This window comes from Dama dama, chromosome 5, assembly GCF_033118175.1.
Source record: "Dama dama isolate Ldn47 chromosome 5, ASM3311817v1, whole genome shotgun sequence".
NCBI lineage: Eukaryota > Metazoa > Chordata > Mammalia > Artiodactyla > Cervidae > Dama > Dama dama.
In genome coordinates, this window is record NC_083685.1 from 122,609,905 (window position 1) to 122,626,138 (window position 16,234).

At 48.3% G+C, this 16,234-nt stretch overlaps 1 protein-coding gene across 1 annotated transcript in view; it reads left to right on the plus strand.

Moving 5' to 3' along the window:
* Nucleotides 1-14,513, plus strand: part of TIMP2 (TIMP metallopeptidase inhibitor 2) — a 53,047-nt gene extending 38,534 nt beyond the window's left edge. Inside the window, exons 3-5 of the mRNA XM_061144649.1 lie at nt 1,215-1,323; nt 9,960-10,084; nt 11,567-14,513. Coding sequence (XP_061000632.1) covers nt 1,215-1,323; nt 9,960-10,084; nt 11,567-11,764 — 432 coding nt within the window. The 3' untranslated portion in view covers nt 11,765-14,513. The remainder of the gene's footprint in view (nt 1-1,214; nt 1,324-9,959; nt 10,085-11,566) is intronic.
* Nucleotides 14,514-16,234: the final 1,721 nt, after the last annotated feature.

Below are 16,234 nucleotides of genomic sequence, written 5' to 3' on the forward strand. Positions count from 1 at the left end.
ACAGCTTTGTGACCTGGTTAGTCACTGTGGCCATCTATATTGTTACAAAAAGAGAATATACATGTTACCAGAAGGTCAGCAAAATGCTTAATCATTAAGTCTGTGTCATTTAAAGGGGCGCCCCGGTCTTTCAGTGCCAACGTCTCTATTTATGAAGCAGTTAACACAGTATCTCTGCTCTAATGACCCACTGTGGGGTTATGAAAAGGGAGGTGTTGACACCAAGGAAGCACCTTCAGCCCTTTGGTGACAGACGTCATTTGTAACCTTTCTTGGCATGGTTTGGGGTATAGCTCTTGCAAAGCTGGTTCATCGTGACATTGGGATGACCCTGTTCCATTTGGGTTTGCTTCTTGAAGCTCTCCTCCCCCAAAACCAACCAGTGCTATTACCCTGGGTTTAGCCACAGCAAGAGTCCTGATGAGGTTCGTGTGGAATTGTGGAGCCTTGGTTGTGTGTGTTCCACGGTGCTGTTTGGCCGCCTATGTTGTGTTGGTCCTGGCGCGTGTGTGCCCTCCCCTTTCCATTACCTCCACCCCCACTCACCTGGCTGCCAGCGAGCTGCACCCCCAAAACCGGAGTGGAGGGCAGTTCTCAGCCCATGCTCACGTCTCCGCCTGTCACTGTCCCTGGTGGGGCAGCAGGAACCCCCTGGCTGGGGCTTTCTCACTTCCTGCCCAGACCCTGGAACAGTGCACCCCTTCTCCTGAGCAGCAAGTCTGTTCCCAAGGGGCTCTAGGGAAATCTCAAGTTGAACTCCCCTTGCCCAGGGAGTTACATCCTAATTAAGAGGTGCCTCTCTGCCCTGGCATCAAGTAGCCAGTACTTGATCAGAATTCCTGGAGAGAGACGAAAGTGGCTGTCCTCCGTGGTGGGTCAGAATCACCTGGAGGTATCCAAGCCCCTCCCTGGAGATTCTGTGATGACCTCACCCGTGGTTGGGAAGGCAGGTGTGTCTGAGGCGGGTCCTTCTGGATGACCAGGTCATCCCCAGCCTGGTGATGCTGCCACACTAGGCAGTGAATCACAGTGATTCCGAAGAACTCTGTGCGTTAGGAATTGTCATCTTCCAGCCTGTCTGACCGGTGCATCCCCATCCCTTTTCCATGCTGGCAGTACCCCGGGTGCAGGTTGGGGCACGTGTTCAGGGAGGCATCCGGATTCCTGGCTGTGCCGCCCACGTTCACTTATGTTCCTCATCCTCCTTTTTCCAGATGTTCAAGGGACCTGACAAGGACATAGAGTTTATCTACACAGCTCCCTCCTCTGCGGTGTGTGGGGTCTCGCTGGACATTGGAGGAAAGAAGGAGTATCTCATTGCAGGTGTGTACGCAGATATGGGCATGGGATGCTCTTCAAGGGTGTCCAGGGGAGTGGAGGTGGGGCGGCTGGAGGTGAACCAGAGCCTTGACAACACGCATAATACACACAGTGCTACTCAGAAGTCTTGAGGATTCCCTGCTTTTTCCCATCAGAGGACTGATAAATTTTCAACCGTCCTCCACATTCCCCTTGTTAGAATAGTGGAACCAATGTGACTTAAGAGAAAGAATAGAGTAAACCAGTATTCATAGGAAATCTGAGGTCAGGTGGACACAGAGAGGTGAGAGGCTGGAAGTGCTCAAGGCTGGGCAGGAAGCGGAAGGCAGAGTTGAAACCTGGTTTTATTGTCTTTTTTGGTAGTTTTTTATTTATCTGGCTGTGCCAGGTCTCAGTTGCGACCATGCAGGATCTTCGATCTTTGTTGCAGCACACGAGATCTTCAGTTGTGGCATAAGGACTCCTCACTGCGGCATGTGGGAGCTAGTGCCCTGACCAGGGATTGAACCCAGGCCCCCCCTGCATTGGGAGCTCGGAGCCTTAGTCACTGAACTGCTGGAGAAGTCCCAAAACCTTGTTTTAAATCTCTTAATATTACTATGTGTGCTACTCACCCATTCCTTTGTTCATCGTATCCCTCTTTCATTTATTGTGATAAAATATACCTAGCATAAAGTTTACCATTTTAGCCAATTTTAGGTGCCTAGTTCAGCAGCATAAAGCACATTCACATTGTTGCACAAGCATCACCACCATCCGTCTTCAGAACGCTTTCATTTTCCCAAACAAACTCTGTGTACATTAAACTCCCCTTCCCACAGCCCCTGGCAACCGGTGTTCTGCTTTCTGTCCCTGTGAAATCTGACTCCTCCAGGGATATCATAAAAGTGGATTCTAGCACCATTTGTCCTTTGGTGATGGGCTTATTTCACTGAGCATAATGTCCTCAAGGGTCACACATGTTGCAGCAAGTGTCAGAATTTCCTCCTTTTTTCAGGCTGAATAATATTCTGCTGTGTGGATAGACCACAATTTTATCCTTGCATCTCTTTTAAAGTTTTTATTCTTTTAGTCTTACATAAAATGACTTTACTTTTTTTTCTTATTATCACTAGATTTTATTTCTTAGAACAGTTAAAGATTTACAGAAAACTTGAGCAAGTTAGTACAGTATAGCCAGCTATCTCAGGTCTTCCTACAGCTTCCTCTGTTATTAACATCTTAACATTAGTATGGTATGTTTATTACTATGGATGGACCATAGTAATACAGAATTGATATAGAAATCCCTTTACTTCTTTCCATTGTCTCCTCTGCCTGCCCCACTAGCTTGCACCCCCAGGGTCTAGAACAGGGCTTCTCAAAATCAGTACTATTGATATTTGAGACCATTTTTTGCTGGCAGGCTTGTCCTATGCATGGAGAATACTTAGCTGCATCTGTGACTTCTTGGAGTAGGAAATGGCAACCTATTGCAGTATTCTTGCCCAGAAAATCCCATGGACAGAGGAGCCTGGCAGCCTTATAATCCATGAGGTTGCAGAGTCAGACACAACTGAACATGCATGCATACGTGGCTTCTACCCATTAATTGCTGTCACATCCTCCCCCCAGTCATGGGGTCTTCCACATCACCAAATGTTCCCTGTGGTGGGGAGCAGGATCACCCCGAGTTGAGACCCACAGGTCTAACCAAACCTGCCAGAAATGCCCTATGTCTGAGCTGGTCAGTGAGCTACTGAGCACTTGAGAACTGTGGCTGGTGCAACTGAAGAGCTGGGGCTTTAATTTTATTTATTGCAGTTGATGTAAGTGTGACGGGGGGGCCTTCCCTGGTGGTCCAGTGGCTAAGACTCTGAGCTCCCAATGCCGGGGTCCAGGGTACGATCCCTGGTCAGGAGCTGCATCCCACACGCTACAACTAAACATTGAAGATCCTGCGTGTGGTAACTAAGACCCAGCCCAGCCAAATAACTAAACTAAATAAAAATGAATATTGAAAGAGATTATATTTAAGGAGTTTTTTCCTTCTTTTAGAAAGCCTTCTGAACTTCCTAAATGTCTTATTCTGAACATCTGTTATTTAAAATGTATTAATTCAAGGGTCAGGGTATATTTATTATTGAATGTATAATTCAAGGGTTAGAGTGCAATCGTCACCATGGTCTAAAAGAAACCCTGTACCTTTTAGCTATTACCTTCCTAACTGCCATTTTCCCCCCACCCCCAGCTCTCAGCCACCACTCATCTCTAGATTTCTTTATACTGGACTTTCTTATAAATGGACTCATGTAATATATGGTCCTTTGTGCCTGGCTTCCCTCAGCATAATGTTTTTCTTTTCTAAGTTGTTAATGTTTTACTCACTGTTCAGTTCAGTTGCTCAATCGTGTCCGACTCTTTGCGACCCCCATGAAGCGCAGCACACCAGGCCTCCCTGTCCATCACCAATTCCCAGAGTTTACCCAAACTCATGTCCATTGAGTCGGTGATGCCATCCAACCATCTCATCCTCTGTCGTTCCCTTCTCCTCCAGCCCTCAATCTTTCCCAGCATCAGGGTCCTTGCAAAAGAGTCAGCTCTCCACATCAGGTGGCCAAAGTATTGGAGTTTCAGCTTCAGCATCAGTCCTTCCAATGAACACCCAGGACTGATCTCCTTTAGGATGGCCTGGTTGGATCTCCTTGCAGTCCAAGGGACTCTCAAGAGTCTTCTCCAACACCACAGTTCAAAAGCATCAATTCTCTGGCACTCAGCCTTCTTTATAGTCCAACTCTCACATCTATATATGACTATTGGAAAAACCATAGCTTTGACCAGACGGACCTTTGTTGGCAAAGTAATGTCTCTGCTTTTTAATATGTTGTCTAAGTTGGTCATAGCTTTTCTTCCAAGGAGTAAGCGTATTTTAATTTCATGGCTGCAGTCACCATCTGCAGCGATTTTGGCAGTAACACCCTTTAATATGAGAGCCTCAGCCATCCCTCTGGGTCTCCACACTGCCCTCTAGGGGCTATGTGGCCAAACTGCAGAGCTGCAGAAGCCCTCATTCAAGGAGTGAGAGCCCGCCATCCTGTTGCTGGTGGCTTCTGGTGGGAAGGTAACTTTGGTCTGGGCCTGCATCTGCTTCCAGACATGCACAGGTGAATCCTTACCCACGCTGAGGCTCTGTCTTAAAGGCTTCTACATCAGGCCCCACCAGCTTCCTGTTAATAGAAATAGAAGTGCCCTTTTCCTGGCACTGATGTTCTCCAAATGCTTTTCATGTGGGTTCCACTTAATCCTCACTTACCCCCATCATGACCCCATTTTATAGATGAGGAAAACTGAGGAGTAGAGGATGGAGCCATGTGCTCAGACCCCATGGTGTGTGCCTGGACCCACTTTCAGACCGGTGACTAAACTTTGGTTGATGTCATGTTGGTAGCTTGAAGTTGGCCAGGGTAGGAGTATTGACACCACAGAATTCAAATGCTACACACTTAATCCCAGGAGAACTACTGGTTAGGCGTTTCTCAACACATCCCTGCTGGCATCACACTGCCAGGGAGTGGTGCTGTGGTGCTGCCAGAAATTAGACCCTGGTTCGCCTAACCCTGGGCTTGCCTGGTGGCTCAGCTTGTAAAGAATCCGCCTGCCATGCGGGAGACCTGAGTTCGACCCCTGAGTTGGGAAGATCCCCTGGAGAAGGGAAAGGCTACCCACTCCGGTATTCTGGCCTGGAGAATTCCATGGACTGTATAGGCCATGGGGTCGCAGAGTCGGACACAGACTGAGCGACTTTCACTTTCAGCCTAACCCTTGGTGGCTCAGTGGTACAGAATCTGTCTTCCAATGCAAGAGACACAGGTTACATCCCTGGGTCAGGAAGATCCCCTGGAGAAGGGAATGCGACCCATTCTTGCTTGGGAAATCCCGTGGACAGAGGATCCTATTGGGCTAAGGTCCATGGGGCTGCAAAAGAGTCGGACACGACTGAACAACAAACAACAACAACAGCATGACTCCTGGGTCTGTTACACTCCGCTTCTTCCATCACTGGTCCAGGTTTAGCAGTCTCGCTGCCCTGACGCCTAGCCCAGCGGTCCTCCACCTCCCCTCCTCTTTGGAATTCCACAGTGAGTTTGCAAAACTCCTGATGCCCAGGCAGCTCCCCAGACCAATTCAAGCACCATCTCTGGGGGTGCCTCCCACCCCCAGAGCATTGGTAAAGCTCCCCAGGAGAGTCCAGTGCACAGCCAGGGCTGAGAACCTGCCCTGCTCTGGGTCAGAGGCAGATCTTTTGTTCTAGAGGTGCCAAAGAGCCAGTCTGCACAGGCTCAGGAGGCCTGAGCCCTAGCAGCCAGGGTCAGTCACCCCCTCACACAGTGACCTCTGGGCATGATTTTCATCTGCTGGGGCCCTTCCCGGGCAGTCAGACCTGCCTTTTGCCCAGAGATCCTAAGGAGTGTGGCACTGCTCTTTTATTCCACGAGATGGGTGGTCCGCAAGGCCCTCTGGCTGGATCCCAGGGCAGGACGGGGAGAGGGCTTATGTCCAGCAGTCAGGAGCCCTGGCAAGGTCTCTCTGGAGCATGGGGCTTGGGTCCTATCCTTCCCTGCTTATCCCAGGAGTGCAAGGAAACCACGGGACTGCTAAGAAGGTGGATCCAGGACAGGCGTGGAGGGTGGTGCGATGATTGTTTTGCTGGTAGTTGCTTTTCTTCCTTTTGGGAGATGTGATAGGAACATCCATTGTGCTAAGACCCTTTTCTGAAAGGGAAAGGCTTCATGTCCAAAGGGAGCATGGTGAGTCAAACGCAGAAAGCCTCATAATTTCAGTCACTCTCTGATAACATTTATTTTCACTCACGTGTCATCTCAGCTGTTCATATCTGCCATCAAAGACTATTTAACATGTAATATGTACATGACCTGTGAAACTGCTCCCACACCCAAGCCCTTTCGGTTGTCCCCAGGCTGAAAGAGAAAACAGTTATACAAGTAACTGCCACACACATTTCAGAAACTTACTACCCGTGAAAGCATCCAAACTGTAGCTCCACTTATAAGAAAAACTACAAATGTTTGAAGATGCTCTCAGTTGATAAGTGTGTGCCTGTCACCTTAGTGCGAGCACGCTCAGTCGTGTCCTACTGTTTGCGACCCCGTGGACTGCAGTCCGCCAGGCTTCTCTGTCCATGGAATTTTCCAGGCAAGAATACTGGAGCGGGTTGTCATTCCTTTCTCCAAGGGATCTTCTGACCCAGGGATTGAATCTGTGTCTCCTGTGTCTCCTGCATCAGCAAGCGGATTCTTTACCCCTGTGTTACCCGAGAAGCTATCGTCTTAAGCTACCATACATTTCACATTGGAAGCAAGCAACAGGGGGCACATTTTAGTTTCCTAACTGGCCACAGAGCATAGGATTAATAAAAGGCCCTTCCACTGGCTACTGACTCACACCATTACAGAGGAACCTCTCTAAGCCAGCTTCGTTCCCTGGCTCAGTGAGACGGCTCCGAGTTCAATCTGGTGTTTACTTTCTGAAGCACAGAATCTAGATCTTGTTTTCCTGGAGTCACAACGGGCTAACCAAGAATCACGGGGCACAGAAAACCACTCAGCTAGTGCTGGCTGCGGCCCCACGAGTGACCACACAGCCTGGGGCAGCCCACCTCCTCCTGGGCTGATGACTCAGCTTCACATGTCGAGTTGGCACCGTGAGACGCTTGTGTTCAGGAACTGTTACAGAATCGGCCCTGTCATTTTCTTCTCCAGTCCTCATCTCCGGAAAAAAGTAAACATACAACCCTCAGTTACAAATTTTAATTAATTCCTGCTTTTCTGTGTCCAAGAAAGACTTTGCTTTTTTCCAAGGCAGACAGATGCTCACGTACCAAATCAAGTCTTAATTATCTCTACTGAAAGGCATCTCTTCTTAACATTCTGAGATGCTGCACCATTTACACATGACATTTAAAGCTAATGGGAACTGGGAACTGGGGCCATTGAAAATACACATTTTCAGACTTCCCTGGTGGTGCAGTGGTCAAGAATCTGCCTGGCAATGCAGTGGACATGGGTGCTATCCCTGGTCTGGGAAGATCCCATATGCTACAGAGCAACTAAGCCTGTGTGCCACAACCACTAAGCCTTCATGCTACAACTTTTGAAGCCCATGCTCTGCAGAAAAGAAACCACTGCAGTGAGAAGCCCATGCACTCTCTACAACTAGAGTAGTCCCTGTTCGCTGCAACTAGAGAAAACCCTCACGCAGCAACAAAGATCCAACACAGCCCAAAATAAGTAAACAAAATTTTTTTAAAAAGAAAAAAAATTGCATTTCATCTCCATGCTGTGCCTTTGCCCACTCTCTGTGGAAGCTTGAACTGGTGGTGGAAAGGCTTAAAAAGGAAAACAGCAAAAAAAAAGATATTGAAACACATTGTTAGAACAAATAACCATGTCATCATCAGTAAACTTTTACTGAGCCATTATTATGTTCAAGGAACTATGGATAAAAAAGGATTAAGACACAACCATTACCCTTTGTGCTTATGACCTGATTAAAGAACATGATATGCAAGAAAGGCAAAGAACAATGTGACGTGGGAAACTAATGCCAGTCACATGATGCAGTGGAAGTTGCTACCTAAGTTTGGAGGGAGGGACTGGAATGAATACTCAGCCTGCCTCTAATGAATGACCAGGCCAGGCAAGGTCAATGCCAGAAGAAACCAAGATATAGGAAAGAGTTACTTGCCATTGCCCATTTAGCTCCCTGTCTATTCTGTACGCTTTAGAAAATGGCTGTGTGTGTGTGTTCAGTTGTCAAGTTGCGTTCAACTCTTTGCAACCCCATGGACGCCAGGCCTCCCTGTCCCTCACCATCTCCTGGAGTGTGCCCAAGTTCGTGTCCATTGAATCGGTGATGCCACGCAACCATCTCATCCTCTGTCGCCTTCCTCTCTTTCTGCCTTCAATTTTTCCCAACATCAGGGTCTTTTCCAGTGAGTCAGCTGTTCGCATCAGGCGGACAAAGTATTGGAGCATCAGCTTCAGCATCAGGTCTAGAAAAAATTACAGCTGTTTTTGAAGCTTAAGGTCACCCAGACACATCTTTTTTTTAGTTATTAGGATCAGAATGAATGCAGTCAAGGAGTCCTCCTGCTTCTTGGTCCTTTACTTTACCTGGAATGTCAGACAAGTCCAAGAAAAAAATAGAAGGCTTGAAGGTTAGAGGCGTGGTTAAGACAGAAAGAAGAGCAGGAAAATTCACACCTGGGGAGTGCTGCCTGCCACCTGCCCAACACAAAGGATGTCATTGGTGCCACGTGCAGCCTCAGGCAAGCTGATGTCTTTCCCCTGACGACGGGTTTCTGTTTCACTTCCTTCTGACGGGATGCAGAGGATAGGCTGTCTGCATCAGCACTCACTGAGTTGTGTTTCTATTAGCGATTGTTGGTGGCCAGGGCTGTGCCTGAGATCATTAAGTTGGAAGCGCTGCAGCTTTGTCAAGCCAAGATGCCCAGGGTGCAGCCCGGGGCTCCTGTCTGCCTCTCAGGGAGTTGCGTGTCACTCTCTGCCAGGCTCTGGTGTCATCACTGGGCATCTGTGTCTCTTGACAAGGTGCCATTGTAACAGGAAGGACGAGATTTTAGACAACCTCCCTGGCCCTCATTAGGTCCTGTCATTCACCAGAATACACACTGGTCTGTCTTTTTCTTCTGCTCTGCTAATGCCTGGGCTGTCACCAGTGAGAACTCTTCACAAAAGGAGGAAGGGGGCTGAGTTAGAAGTCTAAGGTGCGAACAGTGTGTTATCAAGCATCTCATCATGCCCAATACAGGGAATGTAGGGCAGATTGCTGATTTTATAAAATTCTGCCCTTATTGTTCATAATGGAACAACCCAGAATTACAGGTTCAATGTCAAATGGAGGAAATGCTTGTGAATAAATATTTGGTGGAAAAAAACACAAGAAGTAATATAATCTACATACAACAGTGACATTTTTCACTTGAATACATGTGCATAAAAGAATATTGAAAGGAATGCATCAGAATGTTAGCTCTAGGTAATGAAAAGAGAGATGTTTTTAAAAGTTACTTTCTTAAGTTTTCTACAGTGAGCTTGCATTCTTATACTCAGAATAAATATTCCACGGTGTATGAATCTACTCAAGCTGCTATAACAAAAACCATAGACTGGAGGCCTTACGCAGTAGAAATGTATTTTCTCACAATTTTGGAGGCTGGAAATTCAAGATTAAGATGTTGACGGAGTTGGTTTCTTCTGAGGCCACTCTCCATGGATTGTAGATGGCCAGTTTCTCCGTGTCCCCACGTGGTCATCCCTCTGTGTCTGTCTGTGTCCTAATCTCTTCCTCTTACAAGGGCACCTACTGGATTCGGACATACCCTAATGACCTCATTTTAATCAATTCTTTAAAGACCTTCTCTCTCTATAGATAGTCACACATCCTGAGGTGCTAGGAGTCAGGGCTTCAATCTTGGAGTTTTGGAGGGGACACAAAATAGCCTACGGCCCAGGGTACTGTCAGAACTAACACTCCCTATGCCTGAGTCTCATCCAGATGCAGGAAAAAGAAGAGAACCCGTAATTTCATTCTGAGCTTGGTGACCCCTGTCTCCTCAGGGAAGGCCGAGGGGAATGGCAACATGCATATCACCCTCTGTGACTTCATCGTGCCCTGGGACACCCTGAGCACCACCCAGAAGAAGAGCCTGAACCACAGGTACCAGATGGGCTGTGAGTGCAAGGTAAGCTGCCACCACCTCCTCCAGGTGGACGGCCGGGGGTTGATCCCTGACTTTCCTAGGGCCTCTCAATCCACAGGGTCCTGACTTAGGACAGGGCTCTGGGGAGGTATGGTCTGCCCACAAGTGAGGGTGTCCAGCCAGGGACCTTTGGGAGGTAAGGGGAATCTGACCACGTAGGCTGCAGCTTCTAGGAAGGGAGCCTTCTAGCAGGAGGAGTTTAGTGGGCAGAACATGGGCCTTAGGAATGTCTTTCTACAAATGTACAAATGCAGAGACTTGGTGTGCCTTGTGAAAGAACATCCCAGATGTTATGGTTTTGCCAGTGTACCAGCCATTTCCACACATGGGTCCATGTAAATATGGGGTCTGTGTGTTGAGAACCCCTGAAGCCCCTGCCTTTCTTCTTGAAAGCACCCCAGAGGTGGTGCCAAGCACAGTTACAGCAGCGCAAATGCTTAGATGCAGCCATAGAAGGTGAGGTCTGCGTGGCCCCCAGGGTCCCATTCTGTTGTCTCCTAATATCCCTCGGTCCCCGCCGCCCCTCCCCCAGCCCCAGCACAGGATGTGAGTCTGGGCCCAAGATTGTGAGTCTGTGGCCCAGAGATTGGCCTGTGCCGGTTCACACTGCTTCTGTCTCCTTCCTGCCCATCCTGGTAGATGCTCGCTAGCCCAGCCCTTAGCTCGTTCACAGTGTGAATTCTGACCCACAACTACTTGTAAGTCTAGCAAACTCCTCTGTGCCTAAGGTGAAGTTAAAAAAAAAAAACAAGTTCCTCCTTTTTCTTTGCACGGCCTGAAGGTTTGCACCCTCCCGTGGACTCAGGTTCTTTTACCAAGACACTATTCATCCTTGCTGATCTCCTCGAAGCATCTGTGTGCTTGGGAGCAAGATGCTGTTCTAACTTTTACTTGAGTTGAATCTGTCTGATAGTCAAAACTCTATTGTTTTTGTTTTATTTATATATTATGAGACATCCCCTTCCTTATTTTTAGCCGTGCCATGAGGCATGTGAGATCTTAGTTCCCTGACCAGGGATTGAACCCATGCCCTCTGCTGTGGAAGTGCAGAGTCTTAACCACTGGCCCATGAGGGAAGTCTCTCAAGGCCCTTTATTGTTGTTGTTGTTAAACTCTCTGGAAGGTGGGGCTAAGCTGAAGCCGGTTTGTTGTGCTCAGAGAAGGTAGACCAGATGGCACAAAGTGGAAGGCGAGCTTACTAGCTAGGGGGTACAGAAAGGTTTCTGTCCTGTCTTGGACAGGCTGCCTGCTGCCATTTGGAGAGTCTGGGGCTCAGGAAAGCCTACTGATGGAGCAGGTTCGACTGCAATCCCAGCTCCCTCCCTCCTTCCCTGCTGCACTTACCTGGTCATTCATTCTGCACACTGCCCTTGAACACCTTCACCAGGTGAAGGCCAGGTTCTGGAGACGCCCCACGAGTGGCCTCGGTCCCCAGCTGAATCCACCTCATGTCCCCCTTCCCAGATCACGCGATGCCCCATGATCCCATGCTACATCTCCTCTCCGGATGAGTGCCTCTGGATGGACTGGGTCACGGAGAAGAATATCAACGGACACCAGGCCAAATTCTTCGCCTGCATCAAGAGAAGTGACGGCTCCTGCGCCTGGTACCGCGGAGCAGCACCCCCCAAGCAGGAGTTTCTGGACATCGAGGACCCGTAAGCAGGCCACCAGCACCCCTGGGGCCAATCGACAGCGTCCAAGAGTTCAGACTGGTCCAGCTCCGACATCCCTTCCTGGAAACAGCATGAATAAAAACAGTCATCCAAGTGGCTTTAAGTTAGTGTGATTCTCCTCTCCACCCCCATCTTCATTTTAAACACACAGGTGTGGGTCTGGAGGCAGAGATGGGTCCCACACCCCATCCGCCAACCTGGGCACTGTGCATCTCGGTCTCCCGTCCCTGGGTGCGGGCAAGGGCTGGACGCACAGGTGTCCCTCCCGGGCCCAGCCCTGGCACTGTCACAAACGCTGAGCAGACAGCACTTGGGGTCCCCAAGCCGGGTCAGGGCAGAGCCTGGAAATGTACATTTTGCGGGAACTTTCGAGGGTCATTGCCAGACTGTGTAGCAGGCCTACCAGGTCCCTTTCATCCTGAGAGGGGCATGTCCCTCGGTTCCTGCAGTTTCCACACCTCTGGCCCTAGGGTGGTGGTCCCTGTGCACCCCCTGTCTCCCCCACGCCCACCATGGACTCCCAGCGTCTGTGACTTCCGGGAGCAGCCCTGGACCAGTGGCTTGCTCTTGAAGGACCCCCAGTTAATCATATTAATCTGCAGGATTCCAGCAGGAGCTTCCCTCCCTGGCCTCGTAGAGATGTGAGGGCGGCAGGCTTCAGCTCCAGCCAAGTTTTTTGGGTCCCATCCCCGGCCCGCAGGACCCGGCCCAGCCCTTGAGGGAGCTGTGATGTCCTGCCCTGGCGTAGATGTTTGCCAGGGAGGCCTGGCTGCCCCTAGAGTTCGTTCCTGGGCTGCTAAGGCCCCTCTCACACCCTCCTCTGTCTGGTCTCGGGCACCCAGGTGGAGGGGCATGAATTGGCTTTGCGAGGGGCTCTGTGTGGCCAGTGGCATGAACTCCCCCTGCTGTCTGGCACATCTTGAAGACATCAAAAGCTGGATCCTGCCCTGTCCCCCAACACACCTCAGAGCCCCCCAAGCAGGTGCCAGAGTTTTAACAGTGTGAGCTCCCTGGAAGACTGACCGTCAGTGTGCCCCGGGGGTGCAGGGGTTCCCCAGAGTGAAGTCAGCAAAGCACAGAATGAAGACCTCCCTTGGGAAGGATGAATTTTGGCGGGGAGGTGGTGTTAGTAAAGCGCTCATGGCTTTTCTGGGCCTCCAGAATACTGTGGCCGGCTTTAAGAGACATCTCATTCTGCTAAAGATGAATTCTTAGGGAATATGTGAACCCAAATTTACCGGTGTACCCGCCCTCCTCTGCTTATATTTCTTGTATTACAAAGATCTCCAAGTTAAGAAACTTCATAGGGCGCTAAGGAGCCTAGCTGTTCCCTAAAGATGGTTTCCTGATGCCAGTAAATCGGGGGTTAATGGAGGCAGAAATTTCTCAGTAACAGTAAAGATAATCTCCTTTCTCTCCCCACTTGTGCTGTAAAGGTCAACTGTCCTAAGTTTATCATGCACGCTATGCAAACACACAATGAAACTGGAGTCTGTTGGCCTGGGAGTAGTCGTTCTGCAGAGTTTTCCCAAAGTCATCTTCTAAGCCTGCTCTATTCTGTGGTGACCCCAAAGCACCTCTGAGACTCCTGACCCTCCCCCGCTGTGGCATGCAGCCCCCATGCTCAGCCGGGGGCCTGGTCAGCACAGATTTTGATGACCCCCTTTCTAGGGCAGACTAGGGGACTCTCCAGGAATTCAGCCCCGCTCCAAGGGCATCTTCATGTTGTGCAGTGATAGAAAGTTCGTAAGATGTCATAATGGACCAGTCCGTGTGATTTCAGTATATATAAGAACACCAGACCCTGCAGTCAATACAACACCCCACCCCCGTCTGCTTCCTGTACGGTGTTATCACATGTAACATTTACCCCTGTTTCTGCTGACTTTTTTAATGTTTTGGTTTGTTTCTGACATCAGTTGTAATCATTCCTGTACTGTGTTTTCTATTGCCCTCGATAGGGGTTAGACTCGCACCTTTTCTTCCCCAAAGGTTTCTGCATCGTGGGAGCTTTGGATCCAGAGTGGATATGGCATGGTAGCTAGCCTATGATGGTGATTCCTTCAGACCTTTTCTTCCGTTCTTTGAGTATCACTGCTTTTCTGTCTCCTATTTTTTGTTCTCTGGTTCCAATTATTACAAAGCAAAGAATCTTTGTGTAGGTTGGTTCTAAAAAATGGCCTTTATATTCGATCCATGCACATTGGTCTTATAGCCATGCTGAGCAGGAAAAAAAAAAAGTCAAGATGAAGAACACAATGGTGGCCAAGAATCCACTCAAATACTCTCACAGTCAATAATTGCCATATATATATAGTTTAAGAAGGCTCTCCATTTGGCATTAATTTATATGTTATGTTCTAAGCACTGCTCTTTTCTCCCTCTATTCTTGTCTTCTGCAAGCGACTCAAAGTATTTAAAATAAAGTTTACATTGTAGTTATTTCCAAATCTTTGCTTGATAAGTATTAAGAAATATCGGACCTGCCGCCGTAATTTAAAGCTTTGTTGATCTTGTTCGTTTTTGTTTGGATTTTTTTTTTTTTCGTTTGTTTGTTTTTTCAATTTTGGGGCAATGTGATTTTGCTGGAATATGAAGTCTTGAGACCTTCCTGTGCTGGGAACACGTGAGAGTTGTTGAAAGTCGACAAGCAGACAGCGCATGTCTCCGATGCTTTGTGTCTTTCTCAAGTGACCGCTCGGTCCGTGGACAATAAACAGTATTATCAGTGAGAATGCTGGCTGTCTTCATGTGGTCATTTCCGACGTTCTGAGCTGCCCCTTTCTAACTTTGGAACAGGGGAGGGTGGGGGTTGGTCTGCTGTTGGTTAGTCACTAAGTCGTGTCCGAATCTTTTGGGACCCCACAGACTATAACCGACCAGGCTCCTCTGTCCATGGGATTCTCCAGGCAAGAATACAGGAGTGGGTAGCCATTCCCTTCTCCAGGGGCATCTTCCCGACCCAGGGATGGAACCCATGTCTCCTGCATTGGCAGGCAGATTCTTTACCACTGAGCCACCAGGGAATTCTATAGGTTGGTTTATCTCCTAAGAAACAGGCCTGGGGGCTTGGAGGTCTCCATGGGATGTGGCAGAGAATTAGGGCAGACGACAGCGAATATGGTTTCTTAAATTGGCCGAGAGGCAGGACAGGGTCCCTTCATTTGGTACATACATCTCCTTTTCTGTTATGGAGCATATCTCACACTCACACTCACACTCACACACACACACACACACACAAAAACAGACCTGCATCCATCTTGCATCTCCCACCATCAACCCACTGTTTTCTTTCTCTGCACCTACTTGCCCAACCACCCTGCCCAAGGTTATCAGGAAGTTTCTAGACATCAGTTTTGTCTGTTTTCAGTACGTATCTCTCAAAAAAAAAAAAGGAAAAAGAAAAAAAAACTATTTTAAAAACCTTTCCAAAATACTTAAATCACACCTTGAGAACATAATTCATGAATGTCATGGACTAGTCAGTGTTCAGACACCGCTGATGGTCTCATAAATGCTTTTTTACAGTTTGCTGCTTTGAATCAGGATCCAGATAAGATCCACACGTTGCAGTTGCTCCCTCAAGTCCCATGTTTACAGGTCCCCTCCTTGACCCCTCCGTCCTTGGCATCGGTGCCTGTTCTGACCTGCAGGCCACATTTGGGGTCTAGACAAAACCATTTCATTTATTTTATGTATTTAGGTCAAACGTGACTTTTTAAAAAGCACTTCTTATGGAAATTTTCAAATACATACAGAAATGCAGAGAATGACATCATAAACTCCATGCACCCATGATCCAGTTTCAACAATCTTCCCTTTTCTTGATCTTTGCAAATAGTTTTCAGTCCGTCTGAAGACCCACATATGGGGTGAGCAGATTGTTAGGGATCCTACCAGACACCACTGTTCCCCCACCTCAGCTTTGCTCGTTCTGTGAAAGAAAAGCATTGGGGGCAACTGAGGACAGCCTGGCACTCGGGTCGGAACCCACAACAGACATGTGGGTTCAGAGTGGAAACACAGAAGCCTCTGCAGGACCGGTTTAGGATGAGGGTTGGGGGTGGAGGGTGGCAAGGGGGTGGGGGAGCCACCCAGGCTGGTGAAACCCTTCAGATATTTGAGGGGCACTCTCTTTTCCCCCCCTAAATTATTCCTGGACATGTTTATCTGATCTAACTTAAAATCAAGCCAAGAGAGCAGAACTTGAATAATATTTTTTTAAATAATTTTATTTATTTATTCTTGGCTGCGCCTTCCATTTCTAGGAAGGGCCTTGTAGTGAGTGGTTTGTTCTTAACGTGTTTGTTTTCAGAACAAAGGCAAATTTCTCTCCTTTATTTATGAATTTTGCAGCAATGATGACAGCAAAATCCTAGTCTCAGTGAGGACACTTGATCACATCAAGATGCCTTGTTGCGAGTTGTAATTTCCAAATCTAAAGGATAAAGTT